A 21224-nucleotide genomic window follows, 5' to 3' on the forward strand; every position below is an offset into this window, starting at 1 on the left:
TCTTTCTTTCTTTTCAAAAAATTGACCCGAATCTTAGATTTATCTTAGTCTTAGATTTATTTTTTACATATGTGTACCAAGTTCCAAAGTGATCCGTGTGAAAATAACCGAATTAGAATTTTCAATTTTCAATGGAAATTTCCAATTTATTGTGGAAATTTTATTTCGGTTATTTACTGACGGATCACTTTGAAACTTGGTTCACATGTGTAAAAAAACCAATCTAAGACTTTTTTGTTCGTGTAAATATTTTGAAAAAATGAAAGAAAACGTGAAATTCTTAGAAAACGGCCACAAAGGGGGTAGTGTAGAAATCTATCTTCTCCTAGGATTTTCAAGCTACAACATCGAAACTCGTATCATTCGATGCGTAAGGACCATATCTATCGATTGGTTCTTGTGTTTTTTTTTTTAAATTAGAATTTTTGTGGGCGGGATGGGCATTTTTCGAAAATTTTTGATTTACCAACCCCCACCCCACCCTTTCGAATTTTCCCCACCTTTTTTCAAAATATTTTCAAAAAATATAACGAAGTTGAAAAAAAGCTAAGAGAAATCTCTAGGTCTTTTATTTGCAAATCGAACGGTATATCTCTCATTGCTGTAGCTCAAAAACTCTGCGAGAAGAGAGGTTTGCAGTGGCAATAAGTGTGAATGTTCAGTAGAGCGCGACAAAGTCTCGAGCGCCTCGAAATAGACATTCAAGGTGGCATTGAAACAAGACTAGACGTTACTGGAGCTGAAATTCAGTCAAGGATGGTGGGAACGACTGTATGAGCACCATCCCACACGACAGTAGCCGGGTAACTAAAGAGCAGCATCTTCAGACCGTCTATGTGCCCGGCCGGTAATATCCGCTTATCTTAAATGTGAAAGAACTCCACCACCCTTAACCCTTTCGCGATCTCTCGTGAACGAATCAACGTACAGAGATGATTTTGGTATCGCTGGATAGGTTAGAATGTCAGCTGTAAGATCAGCATACAAACAGGAAAATCGAAATTGCCAATTTTCCGCCCAGAAAATCAGGCGGTAAAGGGTTAAGATTGCAAGATCGACTTGTATACGTGTTTCCATTTTTGAGTGTCTTGGAAACATACCGACATGTTCCTAGAGATGCAAAAAAAGAACGTTTTTTTTCCAGAGTGTTTTTATAGTAAAAAAACGTTTTTTTTATGTTTTTTTTTTTGTTTTTTATTGTTTTTTTTTCTTTCGTGTATTTATTTGGGATCAATATATCTATACCCTTAATGTACATTGAAATGATGTGTTTTTAAATCTTATTTAACATATCTCATGTGTGATTTATAATTTATCAAGCCTAATACTTCTAGTTCAAAGCTTAAAAGGGTAAATAAACAAATTTTTCATTTCCTTATTGTACTCAAAAATCAAAGTATGCAAAAAATACAACAAATAAATATTTTCAAAGCATTCCATTTTACGTCACTCACCATGACCTATGAGTCTAAGACTATGACTCAGTCCCTCCCAACCAGATACCAGACTCTGATATCAAAATCTGTAGAAAAAATAAAAGCATCTAAAAAAAGTACTCCATTTCAAGTAAACATATTGAAGTCAAGTCCTGTCACCTATCATCCTGTGGCCCTCAGGTAAAGTGATTATGGATTTATTTGCATTTATTTATGTTTTTCTAAAAAAAACAATAAAAAACATGTTTTTTAGGCTGATGTTTTTTATTAAAAAAAATTGTTTTTTATTAAAAAAAAACATGAGTGTTTTTTTTACGTCGCATCTCTACATGTTCCCCGATCGACCTAGTAGGCACGATTAACGATTCTTATAGAGTATAAAATATTGATTAACAATTTTTTCCGATGAAACACAGTATTAAAAATTGATAACTTATTTTGTTTTTATGTAAAAGGGGTTCAATACACGTTTGAAATGTTAATTATTTATTAAATTTCTGAATTAGTCATGAGCGCCTTAAAACTAAGGTGCATGTGCATGATATAGTTAAATGCTGGTCTCTGGTTCCGTAGATTTGAGTTCCCTAATTAGGATTCATGGCTCCATAGGTGCAAGAAATTATCACAATGGGGTTCAACAAATGAGACACAGAGGAAAATTGAGAGACCGACTGGAAAAACGACTTACATAAGAGAGCGAACCATTAGTATGAAACAAAATACAATTGATGTTAAGCGTAAATTATTTTATAACTGTGATTTTGCACACACAGTGCCGTCAAAATATGTTCTTCAATATAGTCATCCAATGAGGTAAAATATTAAAGACGATGTTGCCTAATTACATCAAAACTTAGAGAGATTTCGGAACATAAACTTCACTAGTGCTTTACACTAAGTGATCGTCTTACGTAGGGCAGATAGCGATGGATGCGCTACCATTCACGCAATGAACATGCAATGTGTTGTGCTCAGGACGGCAAAGCATTCAGAACATACAAAAAATGTGAGTAATGATAAACATAGAATTAAAATTAATTTATCAACGTTCTTTTAGCGAGTTTCAGTTTTTTCAGCGGTTTCTGTGTTCAACGACTCATGGTCGGCAGCGGGCGTAGCTCAGCAGGCCTCCGTGTTGGCATTGGCCAGCAGTGGTCTGAAAACGTTACAACAAAACGCAAACAAAGTTAACTGAATCACTAAACTAGACTCGATGAAGTCAATCGTTATCATTGAGAAAGAAAATCAAGAAAATCATGTCATAATTCGATCTCATAAATTTCCATGCATAATTTTCTTCGGAGGAACACAACATATTACGATTCTTTCATTGAATGAATGTTAAAAAAAGTATAAATGTCACTCGAATGTTTGAACCAAAAATTCACAATACATCTATAGATGGCGCTTCTGTATCCAACTACAACATCATCAGTATAAAAATTCTAGGACGCAGGGATAACTGAATCGCAAATTGGCAAAATAAACGTGAAATCTAAATTAGTAAGCGAATAACGTAGAAAAAGCAGACAAACTTATCTATATCCAATTTCAAGAAGTCGGCATAAACAAAAATGGCAGTCAAACTAAGGTTCGATTTTTAATGTACAAGAAGCATAAATTCGTGAAACGAAAGTGGGAATTAACGCACCGGGAGTGCAAACTACAATTTTAAAATCTCTTAATTAATGCATTCAGTTGAATGCGGGGACGCATTGCTATATGTCCAGTTCACTAACTCCTCCCTTCAAGCCCCGTTAGACTAGAATAGAAACTGTTTGACGTTATGCCTACACACGGTGACGCATATCGAGCATAAATGCATTTATAATATAGTTAGAGTCTCGAATTTTTCTTGAATTATAATATGTATCTTGGCATGTAAACAAAACGTGTTTAAAAAGCTGGTTACAATTTATGCCAGACAAGCATCAAATAAATTTTAAAATAAATTTGTCGCACAGACTTGAAACAAGTGTTACAGCTTTCAAGTCTCTATCTGGCACAATTTAGTTCCAAGCCAGTAAAGACGGCACAATTTAGTCCCACGTCAGTATATATAGAAATCAATTCCCTTCCAGCAACGAAGACGATGTTCGTCGCAAAGCCCAGTTCTTGAAAGTCAAGGTTCCCTTCAGAGACGTCAGTCCCTCTCCACCTTGGCTGAAACATTTACAAATATTTCGATGATTTCTCCGCACTGTCTTAATTTTATTATGAAATATCATTGGCAAATTAAACTTTGAACTGCTACACAGGTAACATTTTGTATGGTTTGTTAGATTCAAAATTACGATCTCCGGCAGTACGGAAGATGCTATGGCTAATAAGCTTTAAATTTAAATAAATACTTCGTAAATACTTCGTCAATTTCCAAATCTCTCTGGCAACAATTTTTTATTCTACAACACCCCAGCCATGTGAAGTCACAAAAAACGATACGAAAATTCTCAATAATCAGAGAAATTCAAGGCTAAATTATTTTACTATTCAGTATCATTTACGTCTGAATAAATATTCAAGATTAATAATACGAGATTAAAACGATCTCAATCGACAAAAAAAATAATATGAGTTATCGGTCAACATGAATAATTGCAATTAATATTCTGATTGCATAAAGTCTAATTCAGAAATCAGCTTCATTATTACTCGCAATAAATGCTAGTATCCGGAAATATGACGATTTTGTCGCATTCAGCTTAATAATTCGTTTTTTATTCATTTTGTAGTTCATTACATTTTATTCAATCATTCACGACGACTTCATAATGAATAATCGCTTGAATTGACGCTGTAATATAGTATTAATGAATTTAATCAATATTAATTGATTGAATTTCAAACCAAGTTCAATCAACCGTTCAACCAAGTTTCATTGGATTAAATTAATTATTGCCTGATTAGCCACAGTGCTAACGCAACTAGTTGTATTATTAAATGTAATTATTGGTATTGAAGAAAATCCTCGACAAACTCTAGAGTTGAAAAAGTCCGTGGGCAGGATGCCAGAGATCCTGTGCCCACAGCGCCTGACCTGTTTCTTGTGTCCTGACGCTTATCGTCTCCGCTGCAGAACATTCCCAATAAGGGTCGCTTGTGCAGCTCTCTACCTGTAGGCCAACACAGTTTGTCTTGTTTTATCAACAAAATAAATTTTGAATTATGCAATAATGAAACTCAACGGATGAAGCTCAGATACGAAATTTGAAGGTCCAGGCTTCATGCAAGCCTCATTGACAAACAATTGAAGTAAATTGCGACTTTACCATAATGGGGAAATTAATTTTATTTAGAAGAGTTTCCTTTTAAATGAAACTCGCTAACGTTTTCCAGAGTATCTGATGCAGTACACCGCCTGGACCAAGTTATCGAACAATTCCCAAGGCTAATTTTCTTGGAATTTTCATTATTAATCTCCATCGTTTTTCTTTTAGTGAAGTCGTTATCACAGATATTTTAAGTTAATTTACCCTACTCTATCTTACTTCAAATTTGTGAGTCTGATCAAGATTCAATTCTGTGAAGGTGAGGCAGAAGTGGGCTGCGTTACCGGGACACTCCGACTCAGAGTAGTATAACCGGCGGTTAAGCTCAATACCATCGACAATAACGCGGTAACTGAGGATGGGGGCCTTGGGGGGACAAGGAATTCTCCAGCGCAGGCTGACGGAATTGGACGTTGCAGTTGAGGTCAACTCTTCCACCGGCCCGGGAACTGATGGTGAGGACATATTAAACATCATTTTTTTTCGTTTGCAAATGCCAAATAATATCATTTAACCTCGTAGAGGGCATACTTTAAGTAACAATAAATACATGCAGTCTACCCGTTTGAGGAATTCTTTGACAACCGCATTGAAAAAGTTTCCAATACGTGGCATGTTTTTTCAAGTAAGTAGCGTTTCGCGATTCCGCCGCCGCTGCGCTACGGTCGGCGTTCCGCACATGCGCGTTGGTTACCTACATCTCTTGTCTACGCACTGACGCCATTACAGTCTGATTCTTCATTGTATACGTTGTTTACTGAGTGCTTAAGATGCCTCCGACAATCGTAAGTTCCGCTGATTGTGCAGTATGCGTTGTTATACGATTCTTATTGCTAAAGGCGTAAAACCGATCGATATTCATCGTGAAATCGTTGAAGTTTACGGACAAAACATTATGAGTGATGGAATGGTGAGGAAATGGGTGAGAACAATTAAAAATGGCCGCACAAATGTGCATGATGAAAAACGGGGTGGGCGTCCTTCGGTCGTTGTGATGCAGTGGTTAACAAGTCAGGCGGCAGAATTTTGTGAGGAGGGCATTCAAAAACTGGTGCCACGTTATGATAAGTGCCTCAATATTCACGGAAATTATGTAGAAAAGTAGATTAAGGCGCAGGCTTTCATGTGAAAATAAAATTATTGCGATATCTTTGCATGTCTCTTTTTAATTCCAAAACGGTACTTACTTAAAAAAACATGCCTCGTGTTAGCTCGAATTGATGTACAAATCGCGTAGCATTTGCAAACATGGTATAGAACTCTGAACACGATCAATCATAATCTAGCCCGTTGTTCGTAACATATTCCCTGAATTCGCTGAAATATCTACGAGTGTATGAGTCCTGGTTAAATGATGTTAAAGTTAAAATATATAAGAAAGTTTGCGTAAGAGTAAGTTAAAATGTACATGAAAAAAAGAAATTCAACCCATGTGTGGCACACGCACCTCTGTCATTCGGGCTGGCGTATGTGGTGTGCACTGGCTGGCCCTCCCCATAGTCGTTCTTGACAGACACGCTCACGTTGTAAGTTATTCCGGGCAGAAGATTTATATTTTCGACATCGAAACTTTTTGTACCAAAGTAAGATATTTTATCTTCAAAACGCAGTGAATGTCGGGCAGAAGCGTTGCAGGCCGGGGCTCCAGAAAACGTCCACACGAGTGTCAGGTTGGGTCCGTTGTATTGTGAACAGCCGTCACCGACGTGAACGGAACATTCGTAATACAGGCATTCCAGTTGAGTAACTGGCAAGGTAGGAGCTGTAAAAATAAATCACATATCGATATAAATCGAGAATTGAACCTTTCTTGGATTTACAGTGATTTTTCCTTTTACTTATTTTAATTATGATATTGTTACAAGCCCTGAAAATATTTCTGTTTTTTTTTTTTGTGGTAAAAATCAAATATTAGGCATATTGAGAACGTGGCAATTCAAAGCAAAAGAGAGAATGAAAATATTTTTTAATAAGGACCACAGAAGAGTAATGATGAAGCCCATCCGGCTTTCTTTCATTAATTGAAGCGCCACTCCAAAATTAAGAATTCAATTATAGAAGCAAGACAGAAGGCCCCAGATTTGTTTGCTTCCCTTGATTTTCTAGAAAAATTAAACCAGTTCCAATGGAAGGATTAAATAATATGTTTAAATCTCCAAATAGCATGGAATTATTCTCTCCTAGTCATTATACGTGTCCAGCACAACTGCTTATTAATACGTGGTTATTCCGTGAATGTGAAGGCGGCACCCCTCACCGCTGTTAGGCAGGGTGAGCTGCGCCCCGCACGTCTCACTGCTCCCGCCTCTGTTGAAGGCGAGCACGCAAACCTCGTACTCCGTGTACGCCTCCAGCTGCGTCAGCTGCACGCGGGGCTCGTACANAAACTGTCGAACATTTTCGTGTTCTTTGTCTCTGCAGCCACCTCTTCTCGTCCTCTGCGTAAAACATGCATACATAGGTAGTCTTTTGAAAGCGAAAATGACGGTTGTCTCTATGCACTCAAATCTATTTGCGCAAGCTACATTTCCTAAAGTCCTAATGTACGAGGCTTACATTGGACTAGGCTTGGACATTTCCTAAAGTCCTAAGCTACATTGGACATTTCCTAAAGTCCTAATGTTCGAGGCTTACATTGGACTAGGCTTATAGGGCCAGGCTTACATTGGAGTAGGCTCGTCCAAAGTACAAGGCTTTCCATCAGAAAGGATCTCGCCCGCAATGTGGACAAGAAAGAGCTACACCAGTTTGCTCAATTTTATTGGTAGCCCACATGAAGAGGAGCACCCGCATAGTGTCCCTGTTTACCGAGTCGAAAGCTTTCTTCAGGTCAAGTAAAGCAAAATGCACACTCAAGTTCTGTTTGATGCATTTTTCCTATATTTGCTTGAAGTGAAGTGACCGTGAAGACCATGTCGATTGAGCTGCAGTCTGGTCGGAAGTTACACTGTGATTCAGGCAGGTTCTGCTCCGGCTATAATGGAGGCTTGTCTGAGTTTTGGTGGCCTGGCCTCCTTCTCCCATATGCTGAGAACGCCTGCAATGCCTGAAGTGACTGTGGCTTCGTCCAACACCCTGTGCACTTCATCTGAGATCCCGTCTTTTTCGGACGCCTTGACCGCGCTTACTTGATTGCTTTTTTGACTTCTTTAATTGTAGGATGTACGTCCTGTTGTCCAGTGATGTGATTGGTGGATCTGGTTAAGGGCGCCTGATCGACTGAGGAAGGAAGATTGTGGAGGTGGCTGAAGGGTTCTATTCACCTGTTGTTGCTGCCTCTTTGCCTTTGAAGAGGCTGACACCATCCGAGGACACCAATGGCTAGGTACCAGGTTTCAATGGCCCGTAGACAGTTTTTAGTGCGTTGAAGAATTGATTGGCGTTGTTAGTGTTGGAAAGAATTTGATTTCTTCAGCCTAAATTTCTCACCAATGGACTTGCATACTTTAGATCTCACGCTGCACCGTGGCCTTACCCTGAATCTGTTTTTATTATTGACGAGTTCAGGTCATTCGGCCACTCCGCAAAGGCTAATTTATTCCTTTTGTTCAGGAGGTCTACATTAGAACTGCTGTTCTTGTCGAACCAGCGAAACCTGTGAATACACACTCTATTCGTTTATACACGTGATGACACGTTGTCATCAATCTCACGTGTACAGTTTAGACAAGTAAATTCTGACATTTAATGCTAATTACACACTCTATTATAAATACTCTATATACTTGAACAGAGAAATTGGTCCAATATTGATCGAGCACGTAAGGAATCTTCATCTCCATCATTTTTTGGAATTAGATAATCTGATGTCGTTGTAACATCAGAAAGTAAATGACAGCGTTATGGCTTACATTTTAGAACTAACAAAACTCCAAACATTATAATTTTTAACGGCATTTCACAAGCTAAGTCTACTATCGTCTTGGAAGACAAATGACTGCAGTCAACTCGGCTGAACACAACACAACCTCCTGACTCTCACCACCCAAGACACGTTGAAGCGCTCTGCTCGCTGCGACGTCCAAGTGACGTCAGCGGTGGTGGCGGACGGCCTGAAGCTCAATTGGGGGGCCGTAGGGGCTGGCGTGAGGTAAAAATTTGTTTGTGACATAATTGGGAATAATTTCGACATGGGAATAATTCATGATTCATGTTTTAAACACGAGAATACTTATTGCGCTTGACCAGTGTATACTCGGGGACAATATTGATGTTAAGATATCATGAAAATTAAAAACAATGTTCTTATGGAAACTTCTTTTATTTGATTGACGCAAGTACATTCTAAGAACGAGGATATATGCTTTTTAGATATCAGAGAGGTGAGAATGGTTGGTTCCTAAGATTTATAGACTAAGGCAATTTCCCCTTTCACTTTCTAAATGCAGAAGTAATTTTCACCTAGATATTATAAGCGCCAAGATAGCGTTGCTTTGTTTGGCCTATTATTATGTACTGATATAAAGTGTTGAGATACTTAAACACATAAATCAATGAAATAATGAATACGTTGACATCATAAACTCGAAAATAATTAATGCTTAACACATGTAATATATGAGCATAATTGGCGCATTTATATTATAACCACCAGCATAATTTGTCGTTAGACATGAAATTAATAGCATAGTTGGTACTTGAAATAAAAAAAAATGATTACTTAACGGTGGCCTCACCTCTGGTCGTTGGGGAGGATTTTTCACTGAAACTGAACGATTGTTGATTTGGCCTGTAAAAAATGTGAAGTTTATTAGGATAAATCTCTACGTGGTATCAAAAAATTTGAATATTTATTATTTATATTGAAATTTGATTATTGACTTTATTTCAGTTTCTTAACATGAAACATAACTCCAGTAAAATAACATAATTATCTCTCACTGAAAATTAAATATTCACAAATATTCACCTGTAATGAATGGTATCATCCATTTTCTCTATGACGGAGCGATTAATGTCTTGCAAGCATCACTCAATTATATGTCTCAAGAAGGTAAATTTCTTCCAAAATGAGCAGTTTGTCAAAGAAGAAAATGATCTCAACAGTGATGTAATTTCAAAAGTTTCTATAACGCAACATAGTTATAGACAATACGCGAATAAATTATAAAAAAACAGTCTTTAATTTTATTATATAACAAGTATTTACTCACGATACTTCCTTGTATTTCGACACAACGCGATTACGGATTGTGCCCACGAAGCTGTCGGTGGCCGTCGCAGATGTGAAGGCGACCGCCTTGTCCTCCCCGGCCCGCAAGACGCCGGCGTGGAGGGCGGCCAGACACACCGGGGAGCTCTGCCACGTTCAGCTCGGTCAGAGCAGCAGTTACAAAGTTGAATGTCTTACCTTGGGTTCTAACATGATCGAAATAGTCTTGTGCAACTGCATGACAGGCCGACTAGGAAATATTTTTGAGAAACACAATAGTTGTAAATAATAATACTATTGTAAATCTCATTATCAACTACACCATTCAGGATTTTTATTCGCAGTCGCGGAACTCGAGTTTGACAACGTCGTGGCGTTCATTCAAATTTTTTGAAATTACGTTAATGAGTCGAGTTTAGCTTGCAAATGCGCGAAATCGATAGAGCATTGAAAGGAAAAAAATTATGTTCACAAATGAGAAAATTGTTCCAATATCGCGAATCATCATCTCAAATCCACCCCCTATGCTTAATAAATAAATTGAATTGATACCTTAATTTCCGACCATAATTTGACATCTAAACATGATTTATATTTCAACTTCAACTATCCCATGCCTAAGTGACATAAACTCATTACTTTTAAGTAAAGGTGCCAATAAAATTGTCTAATTTTTTGCCTTGACAAACGCTTTTGCAAACACCACCGGCAAATTCATATCCACACATAACATAAAGAAAATTATAATTGAAAAACGTGATGAATGAATTGAGGATTAAGGTAAAATTTCTTGGCACAACTTGTAACCTCTGACCTGAGAAAACAAAATTAGTACCTAAATTTTCAATATTTCTGTTAACTTTATCAAAACCAGACTTCTCCCGAAAAACCTTAAATGTGATTGGCTCGGAATTACATTTTCTTCAGGCTGAAAGCATATCATTGCTGCCATGCTGTTAATTTCTCTCACCCCGTCATAAATTAAAGTGCCTGTAACGTCTGATCCCCCGCCGTATGCCTCGGAGTAGGACTGGTCCCGCCATGTCGTGCACGAGCCCGGGCACCTGATGCAAAGTTGGAGAAAATACGAGGCATGTTTTTTAAGTCAGTATCGTTTTAGAATAAAAAAAAGACGTGCAAAGATATCGCAATAATTTTATTTTTACATGAAAGCCTGTACCTTTATCTACTTTTCTACATAATTTCCGTGAATATTGAGGCAGATGTCGTTACGTGGCACCAGTTTTTGAATACCATCCTGATAAATTCTGCCGCCTGACTTGTTAACCACTGCATCACAAATGAAGAGTGCAGTGTGATGCATTTGATGCATCAAGAGCAGTGTGATCATCATACTGCACTTGAAGAAACATCTGGGCGGTCGGCGTCTTCAAGACGATAACCAAGTCAAAACATTTGTGATGCAGTGGTAAACAAGTCAGGCGGCAGAATTTTATCAAGAGGGTATTCAAAAACTGGTGTCACGTTATGACAAGTACATCAATATTCACAAAAATTATGCAGAAAAGTAGATTGAGGTACAGGCTTTTACGTAAAAAGAAAATTATTGAGATATCTTTGCACGTCTTTTTTCAATTCCAAAACGGTACTGACTTGAAAAATATGCCTCGTAGTTCGGTCAGTATTGTGTTCAGCGAATTCTACTTCTGAACTTAATCTATTGCTTCCTGAATTACACGAACTTTACAGAGTAATATGATATGGTTTGGCATATTGCCGAACTTTACAGAGTAATATGATATGGTTTGGCATATTGCCGAACTTTACAGAGTAATATGATATGGTTTGGCAATTGCCGAACTTTACAGAGTAATATGATATGGTTTGGCATAATATGATACAAACAATGTTATTTTCAGTTTTGGATAGTTTTGTGATGCTAATTATGCCGCGTTTTCTTGTTTAAAGCAATTCGACTCAATGTGGTCAACGTACGTGACTCCATAAAACATTTTCCCGCTATTTCACGAGTTGTACATGTTATTTTGGCAGACTGTCAACTTATATTGACATTTGGTATCTACATTATATATCATTGTGTTTCTCTATCAGGCACTATACCACTCGCCTACTGGTACCAGCGGCCTCTAATTCAACGTTATTGCAATTATTAACCATTCTTTACACAGACTAACTCGTCAACTTGTTGTCATTTTGCCTCGCTTCAATAACTTCTGCAACCAAAGAACCAGAGATTTTATAACTCCAGTAATCAAGTCCAATCTACCTGTCCTTAATAATACCATTCATAATAGTTATGACTTCATTCCCCTCACCAATGACTGGTGCCGGCACTGTTCCCAAACGTTGTCACGCATGCCTGATCAGCAGCAGGCGACTGCGCCGTTGCGGCCGTGAGGCACAGCAGCGCCAGGCACAGCGCCTTCTCAGGCACCCTCATCCCGTCGCTCTGATGACGTCACGCGTGTAACTTGCGGTCTTCACTGATACTTTTATTGAAGAATGGTTATACTAATAGAGACTCTCAACATAATTCAACTTAATTGAAGTATTAATTTTAAAATGAAATTTTATGTGTTTTGTGAATAAACTAAAACAATGCAATAAAGCAATTGATTGAAGTTAATCGCGATAGTTAATAGCGAATCAGTTGCGCAATATGTGATTAGCATTGTAGTATGTAAAAGAAATAAACAATTTCTAAACATACTGATTCCTAACATTATAAATGCAGACATGAGGGGGTATTTTAAAAACATATAAGGACATGAACATGAAATGTAGCTCAAGATTCAGTTGTAAAACTTCAAGTAATGGAAATATATCAGAAAAATAAATGGCCTGTTACAGAATTTTCATATTTTTCATGCATGTTATATATTTATCGAAACTGCACCAAGCGGTGAAACTTAAATTCATGAGAATATATGATTGGATAAATTTCTTGTTCACGTTCATGTGACCAAAGACCAGAATTAATTCATTAACGCCAAACCAACTTCACTTAAATAAAGATGAACAGATCTCATGGTTAGGTATCATTTCAATTTTTGAGATCAGACACACGTAAACGCATTGAAAAAACTTAATCCCTGGTATACAGAATTTCTTTAGTTATACTAAAGTCAGACCTTTTTTAATTTTTGCGCTTTGGTATACGCGTTGGAAAAAATATAAATTTGAATGCACTGAAAATTGCGCACCGATTTTTGTGGAAATTTCTTAGCTTTAAATTTCAAGTAAATTTACTATTTAAGCAATCAAGTGATATTAATACTTGAAAAAAGGTAGGAGTCGAATTTATATTTTTTGTTGCAATCGACTTAAACCACAACCTGAAATTATTTATAATCCTGCAAACAGATGAAACAAATTTAATCCCTGATCTCTTTTAAGGGCCCACGTTCGTATTAATGATGAGCTAGGCGTCAGCGTAAGGCCGCCTCTGCCGCCTGCTTGGGACAAGACTGCGGGCAAAGCTAAATTTTATCGCTCGCTGCAACAGCGAACGTTTCCGCCCGAGCCAAGACTTGATAACCACAAAATTCCCAGAACTTGAGAGAAAATAGAGGTAAGTTCAATAAAAAATTTCACTCGGAGGATATCAATAATTGAAAATCGGAAACCAAATATGTTGATGTAAGACAACATTAGGCGCGTCTGCAATCATTAAGGAGCGCGTAAATTTGTATTTCGTTTGCGATCTCTGGTGAGGCTGTTACGTATTTGCATCCGGAATCAGTTTACTAAACGACACCAAGACTGTGAACGGATGCTGCCATCTCTATCTCGCTTCGCATGAGCTCCAACAACATCGAAGTACTGCACTATGATAGAATTAACATTACGCATTCGTGAAATGCGAACACCACAGAAAAGGATAAACTTTCTCGAATATATGTTTTGTTTTGAGATTTTTGCTATTTAAGTTTTTAGAAGGTTCTGATGAGTCAATGTAGCAGAGTATCAAGTTGCACACAATTTTTTCATTTAAAGGATTATCTTAGTCAAATATTAAGTCCCGAGATCCTGACTCGAGTCACACCGAACTCATCAACACGAATCAAGTAACTATTTGAAAGTTTCTTATAGAAAAACTTGGTTAAACCCACATTTATCGCGGATTTCCTGTTCAAGTCCTGTTTCATGAAATGAAACGTAATGCTATAATTTTTGCACGCAACTTGTACTTAACAAAACAAAAATCGTCTCTGGATTTAAAATCCATCTTTTCCTCTTATTTCCTAATGTAACAGAACCCATCATTAAAAATAGCATTCTCATAAAATACTGACACATTAAGTATCCATCGGCTTCTGTACATTTCCAGGATAAGCTAGGGTTACAGCACGCAGACATAGTACTGCAAAAGCGAGATCTAAGAATATTTTTGTGCTTTATCGAAAATCTTTGTCTCAAATAACTTCAATTACATTACGACACGACCCAAGAATCACGTGTATGTTAAAATTTGTGTCAAGATTTAATAATTAAATGTCCACAAATAAATAAGAAATAAATGTCAGCTAACCATTTAGGTTTATCATTTAGAAAGTAGAACAGTTATCCTTTAAATGGAACAACCACATCATACGTACTAACGAAAAAACTTCACTAACAGTATAAAAAATACGGCAAATATTTTTTATTTTATTACTTTTTCCAGAGGATTATCAAAATTTTATTTCGTAATTGTTTAATTTTTACGTAAAATTTCAGCGAACCATCCATGGAGGTGAGTACTGGATTGGCCTCATGTTTTCAATTATTATATTCATAAATGTTCTTATGAATTTCATTGTTGATAATTTTAAATTAATTTTTGACTCGAAATTGTGCTAATTTCGGAGTAATTAAAAATATTTATATCACAAAACCAAAATTGTTCAAATGGAAAAAATATTCTACAATCGCCTCTATGGATTTTTTGACGTGTATACATCTTCCATAATATAGGTTGCAGAGATCATGTTGCATCTAAAATTGATGAAAACTATGCAACTAATGCAATTCAAGAGGGGTTTTGTCGCCTACAACTGGAAGCTACATCTGCTGCTGCTCGGGCTAATATCCTTAGGCAGATCCTACAGCGATGAGCAGAACTGTGAGTGAACATAGTTCAAAACATTATATAGACTATAATAAATTAATGTCGAGTGCAAATGGCGGCGAGTACTGAAATTAATACGTTCATGTGAAGGAATATGAATGAATACATAACTCAATGTTATTCAATTGAATGTTTGATAATTCTATATTGAAATTGCAGCGCAATAAATTTTAAAAACTGAGGTCTCAGAATTATTAATTATTAATTAATTATTAACAGTAAATTATTCAAATAACAGTTTTCTTTTTGAAAAGAATTCACTCAAGTATCGAAAATATTAAATGCCAAATGATTTGATTCGTAATCAGAATAATAATCAACTTTCTGCATATTCGGTTTCACGGATCTCATGGCACATTTTATCGCAATTCACGAGTAGGTGTGTTCAGTATAAAAACAGATAGAGAAATAACAGTAATTTTACATCGACACATCGTGTAAACTAGATTGCTGTATAAGAGCACGAAAAATTGCTGGAGACATTCATTGTTCTTTTTAAACAAAGTACTAATTCGCTGATATATGTAACGTCATTTCCCAGTCAATATTGTTCGTCCTTTTTGAAGGATTTAGTCTTTATATGCAAAAATATTTTAAATTAACTTCGAATGTTTTTCTCAATATTCATTTAAAAAAATGTTTCTCATTCTTTATTTAATTATAATGCTCATACCTTTGATTAATAACTGTGCAGGCACCTGCAGCACTTACGATGTACCGTGCCCCACCTCCGGCATGTGCATCCACGAGTGGAACTTGTGTGACGGCAACAACGACTGCGGCGACTATAGTGATGAACTGAACTGTGAGGCATCAAATTTGTAAATCTATCGAAATTAAGATTATAAATTTTACATACATGAAACTTAAGAGAAGAAATTGTAAAAATATGAAACCTAAGATTGTAAAATCTCCCAAAATTGCCTGCCCGGTTCCATTTGCGTTGTACAAATTGAAGGTGTGGTTTAAACCAAACCTTACATACAGAAAAGGCCATCAAGACGCAGCAGTTAAGCTCTTATGAGTTAGACATATCGGTTTGAAGTCAATATGTAAATTGCTATGCAATATATTCTTCAATCAGAAGGCCCCTGGCGCTGTCTGAATTTTTTTTATATTATTCTGCTGCCGACTTTCTCTGTTGCTGTGGCCTACCGTGAGATCTTAGAATTATGACTTGAATGCTTTGTATGTATATAGAGTAATAGTTCTTGCACGAAATTAACTTGTGTTTAGATAATAGCCAATCACTCCCAAGTAACCAAATTGCCAGTAATATATCAATACGCATATTTTTCCGTTGTCATGGCAGCTCGAGTGCAAGGCCGACGGGCGCTGCCTGCCTTCCGTCGTGGTGTGCGACGGTGAGGCAGACTGCGAGGATCACAGCGATGAACAAAACTGTACTCACGAATCCCTTGAAAACTTTCTTCAGAAGCAAGTCTAGTGATTGTGTGTAATGTTTCCCAGATGATAAGATTTCGCAAACAAACGTGAAGCAGAATATTATTACAAATTAACTTGCAAGCACATAATAACATTATGTGGGATTAAATTTTCATAATTTTTATTATCCTCACAATAGTGAAGAATGCCGAACCAGCTCAGGTTATTTCCGGAGAAAATTATCCATTTACTCTCACCAGAGGAAACAGAGTCACTAAAGATATTTTTTCAGCATTTGAATCTTGTCTACCTGATCTTATTAATATCATTCATAATCATCACAGCTCCATTTACCTCACCAACGTCTGGTGCCGCCACTGGCCTCAGGCGTTGTCGTGTGCGCCGGATCAGCTGTAGGCACAATTAATGAGTATTATAAAATATTGATTAACAAAATTTCTTCCCGATGAAACGAAGTGGTAAAAATTGTCAGCTTATTTTGTTTTTATTTGAAAGAGGATCAGTACACGCTTAAATGTTAATTATTTATTGAATTATTGAAATAGTCATGAACGCCATACAACTATGGTTCGTATGAATGACATAGTTAAATACTGGTTTATAATTCCGTAGACTCAAAATCCATATTTTACTATTCTTTCATTGAATGAATGTTAAAAAAGTATAAATGTTACCCGATTGTTTGAGCCGCAAATTCACCATAAGCGTAGTAGCAAAGGCAATGACATAAAAAATTCACAATACCTCTATAGTTGGCGCTTCAGTCTCCCGCCACAACATTGTCAGTGAAAGGCTGTTTTGTTCTACCTAAGCTGGCGAGGCAGTGCAGACGTTGCCCTCACTTGCTGCATCAAGTGTCCCTCACTGACTCTAAAGCCCGCGTTATTTAAGATGAAAACACTTTTACTATAGGCTTGTTCTTTCTTTCTTCACTCTCTTTTACTGACTTCACTAAAATTCGGTCATTCACTGACACGTATCTTAAAAAAATGCGAAAATAGTTACGAAACGGCACAGCAAAAGTTAAAAATTTGGGACCACAAATACGTGAGTGCGCTCTCGACCACGGCTGAACCACTACTCCTTATAATTCAGTGCTAACTACTGAACTAATTATAACTACTTATAATTAAATATTAGCTTATAATTCAAGTGAATATATTAGAACAAACCTTGAAAAAGATTTTAGAATAAGACTTTAAAAAATGTTCTATAAGTGGAACGACAACCAAAAAATAAATAGAAGAATCATTTGTGTTTCTTTCTCCAAGTTTGATGTGTCTCATATTTCGAAAAATAAAAATCTCATTAACATGAAACATCGTTCGAATAAGTGGCAAAATAGAGACATGAGCAATTTAACAGTAAAGTTATCAAATTTTAACTTCGGTTCGTCACACTTTAATTATCTCAGTGACATGTGATTAAAAAAATTATCACTTATGGAGCGATAGTATCACGATATCTCTTGCATTTGGCATGTCTCGTCAATAATGAACTGGAAGAACCGTATTTTTGCTATGTGCTTTAATCAGATCGCTTGTCTCATGAAATATCTCATTAATTGCCATCGCTGACCGTGAAGGCATTTTGCTTACGTCGCGATTTCGAACGGACTTTGCGCAAGTTCAGCAAATACTGCTTGCATCGTCATTGAATTTCTATGAGCGTATAGCAAAAAAGATTGTCGGTGAATTGGAGGCGAATTCTTCGCTTGAATTACGGGATCAATGTCGGCATTAATTCAAGCAGTATGAAATTATCTGAATAGAAAATTTCGCACGACATGATCAAGCGTTAGAAAAGTTAATTTATAACTTAGCGCATTCATCATAATCATAGATATACTTATATTGAACTAAAAAAATTCACCTTTTTATATTAAAATGCTCATAATTGTACATCTAAGAAAACACAATTAGGAATAGTGCAATAATCGCAACAAAATAAAATAGCAACGTAACTGTAAATAATAATGGCAACGTAATTGTAAATACATTACATTATCATAAGAAAATTATGGGCTCAATACATGCAGGGTATTGACATTGTTGCAAAGAATAAAAGGTTGATAAAAAATATTTCTCAACCATTCAGGGGAAAAAACTTACTGACTTCGGTAAATCGAGTCTGCATTTCTTTGAACGTGTTGAACTCTTTGAGATGCAAGTGACTTGCCAGTCTTTGACGGCTTTAGCTACTCATGACTGTACAATAAGCAATTGTTACAGCTTAATCTACTTTTAAAGATTAAATCTACCATTTGAAATCGCTTGGATATCTTAATTTATCAATTCAATAATTTTACAGTTAATGCAATTGAGTAGATAACATACATTATCTTATTGATAAAATGGTAGAAAAATATAGAGTAGAAGATGAAATATTGCATTCAAACCTCAAAAGACATTTATAGATCATCATTGCACAGTTGACCGTAATGTTGCGAAAAAAACATAGGCGGAAATTAATTATGCAAAAATATTTCAATGCCTAAATTTCACACTTTAATGTGGCATCGTATACATAAATTTTATTGGTACGTATACTCGACAATACTGCACACAATTATATGCTGCTTTAATTTCTAATGAAGCTTTACTTCATCATTATTAAACATTCAAGAGAATTATATTTTTTATATAGGGCATTTAGGCGAGTCTCAGATACTCGAACTCTGAGTTGAGTTATTTAAATTCAACAATAATTTAGCCCAATTTATCTCGTGCTGAATGTCAAAAGGTTAGACGGTTGAAGGGCAGAAATTCTTCATAATCGTTACAAAATGACATATCAATCAAATCTCAAACGAGTATGGTAACAGGAAATCATTATGCACGACGAATCGCTCATTAGACGTCAAATGTAAAATCGATTTTACTAGATTGTACGTCAAAATCGATTACGCGCTTGGTTGCACATTATAGCGCCGATGAGTATTTAAATATGGACATAATGGCTGAATAATACGGGTTCATATAATCATTAAAAATGACCCTGCTTGAACTTTAAAAACACGTTACTACAGTTTACGTCAATATAACGTCTAGTTCATCATTTTAGCTCTGGTATGCATCAATGCACGCTTTATCAATGCATATAATCATCAATGTATTTCTTCGTATACGCACGTATTTACAATAGATACATTCGTCAATACACATATTTATCAATGCAGGTACCCGTCGATACGCGTAAACGTCAATACACTTATGAGTTAATGCCATTGGACCGGTCGTTCAGAGACGCCATTTGTTTTTTACAGCCTTTACGTGTATGTTCACGTATTGCGCGATGTACTTTTAATTAAACACTAATCTTTAGGATTTTGTTGTACACGGTCAGAATTATTATTAAAATTCTACCTCCCGATTCGCTAATCATTATGCTACAATGGAAAATTTTTAAATCGGCATTATTTATTTATGCTACAGGTTCGGGTTTTAATCAGAGTCTTGAAACTCGTTTAAGTTCACAGCACTCTCAAGCTATCCAAACCTCGTAAATCAACTCAAGATGCCTTTCTGTGGCTCGAGTATTTTTCAGTCGCTATATTCGACTCCCGCTAATATATATATATATACTGGGTGAAATTGATTTATATTAAGAAACAGCTTAAGGATGATATCGCGTTAACAATTCACTTGTGACATAACAACAAAATGAACATTTGCAACGTTCATTAAAAAGCTTTGGTAATGAGCAACAACAAGCGCAATTAAATGAACCCTTAGATCAGAAGCTAACGTATTGAAGTAAGTATAAGTAGCTTCTAGTTTATGCGAACTCGTGGCCCAATTTAGTGACTCGCCTAGACGCTAATTCAAAATCTGCCCGTTCTTTAATTCTTAACCAACGTTTTTAAGCCATGCTAACTTCAAAAAAGCATCAAAGCTCATCTCTAAAACCACAAAAATCTTCACATAAAGCAAGATAAATTAGTACATGTACATTTCGTTATTACAGTTTATGTCAATCAATTTAATTGATGACTTCTAGCATTATTTTCTTAAAGAGCAAACATATGACTCAAATGGGAGACAACAGTATTTCAATTTTACAGGATTTTTATAATCTCTGGTAATAACAGCTATTCATTCATTAGTAGGAAGTTCATTTTTGAGAACAGCGTCGTAAGACTTAGGATTTCTAACCTCACCGGATTTAGTTTTAGTTAGGCTCATGTTACAATGAATCAATGGCCTTTTTTCTTTGCTTATAGAAATCTCCAGGTCTTCATCAGTACATAATTTAATTACATCGACAGGAAACATTTCTTCGGAGAGCGTGACCTATGCTCAACGAGGTGCACGCAGTGCTGGTCAATGCACTGCGGTACACATGCATCCTACCAATTTAACTAATTTACTTCCTGATTTTTTTCGCTCAACATTTTTATTATAACGTCAAAATGGCTATATTCTGCATGAGAACATGCTAGTTTTGTTGGCAATAATCATAGCACTGTTACCTGTGGATTTACAACAGTATTAATAATAAGATTACTCAACTATTAGTCCGGCGACCCTATTAGAGGGTCGCCGACAGTTTGACAATTGCTAGACAGTTGCTGTTGTTTTATGCCATCTCTTTTTTTCCATATGCTCATCTTGCACAGCAGGTTGTTGAACTCCATTAACGGTGCTGTACGAAGTCACCGTCGCTGTAGCTGTTGTAGAATTGTTACTCTATACTTAACGTGAAGTTTTTGCTTTTGTTGTTAATTGCTTTGGTTACTGTTATCGACAGTCGCTGCCACATCGCTGCCACCTTCTCACGACACCGCCGACTTGTAGAACGCTTGTAGTCGCCCTCAGCTGATGCCGGCCCTTCTAGTCGCTCGCGTAGCTGCTCTTGTACATAGACGC

At 36.4% G+C, this 21224-nt stretch overlaps 1 protein-coding gene across 1 annotated transcript; it reads right to left on the minus strand.

Moving 5' to 3' along the window:
• Nucleotides 1-1925: 1925 nt before the first annotated feature.
• On the minus strand, nt 1926-12510 carry LOC108671717. The gene is made up of 10 exons (XM_018159289.2): nt 12155-12510; nt 10828-10921; nt 9859-10004; nt 9382-9434; nt 8688-8785; nt 6963-7143; nt 6153-6467; nt 4925-5154; nt 4474-4549; nt 1926-3599 (listed from the first exon to the last, which is right to left on the minus strand). Exons 1-10 carry the CDS (start codon nt 12277-12279, stop codon nt 3580-3582), a joined length of 1338 nt encoding a protein of 445 aa, XP_018014778.1. The 5' UTR covers nt 12280-12510; the 3' UTR covers nt 1926-3579.
• Nucleotides 12511-21224: the final 8714 nt, after the last annotated feature.

The sequence above is a fragment of the Hyalella azteca genome, unplaced genomic scaffold (assembly GCF_000764305.2).
Source record: "Hyalella azteca isolate HAZT.00-mixed unplaced genomic scaffold, Hazt_2.0.2 contig7244, whole genome shotgun sequence".
NCBI lineage: Eukaryota > Metazoa > Arthropoda > Malacostraca > Amphipoda > Hyalellidae > Hyalella > Hyalella azteca.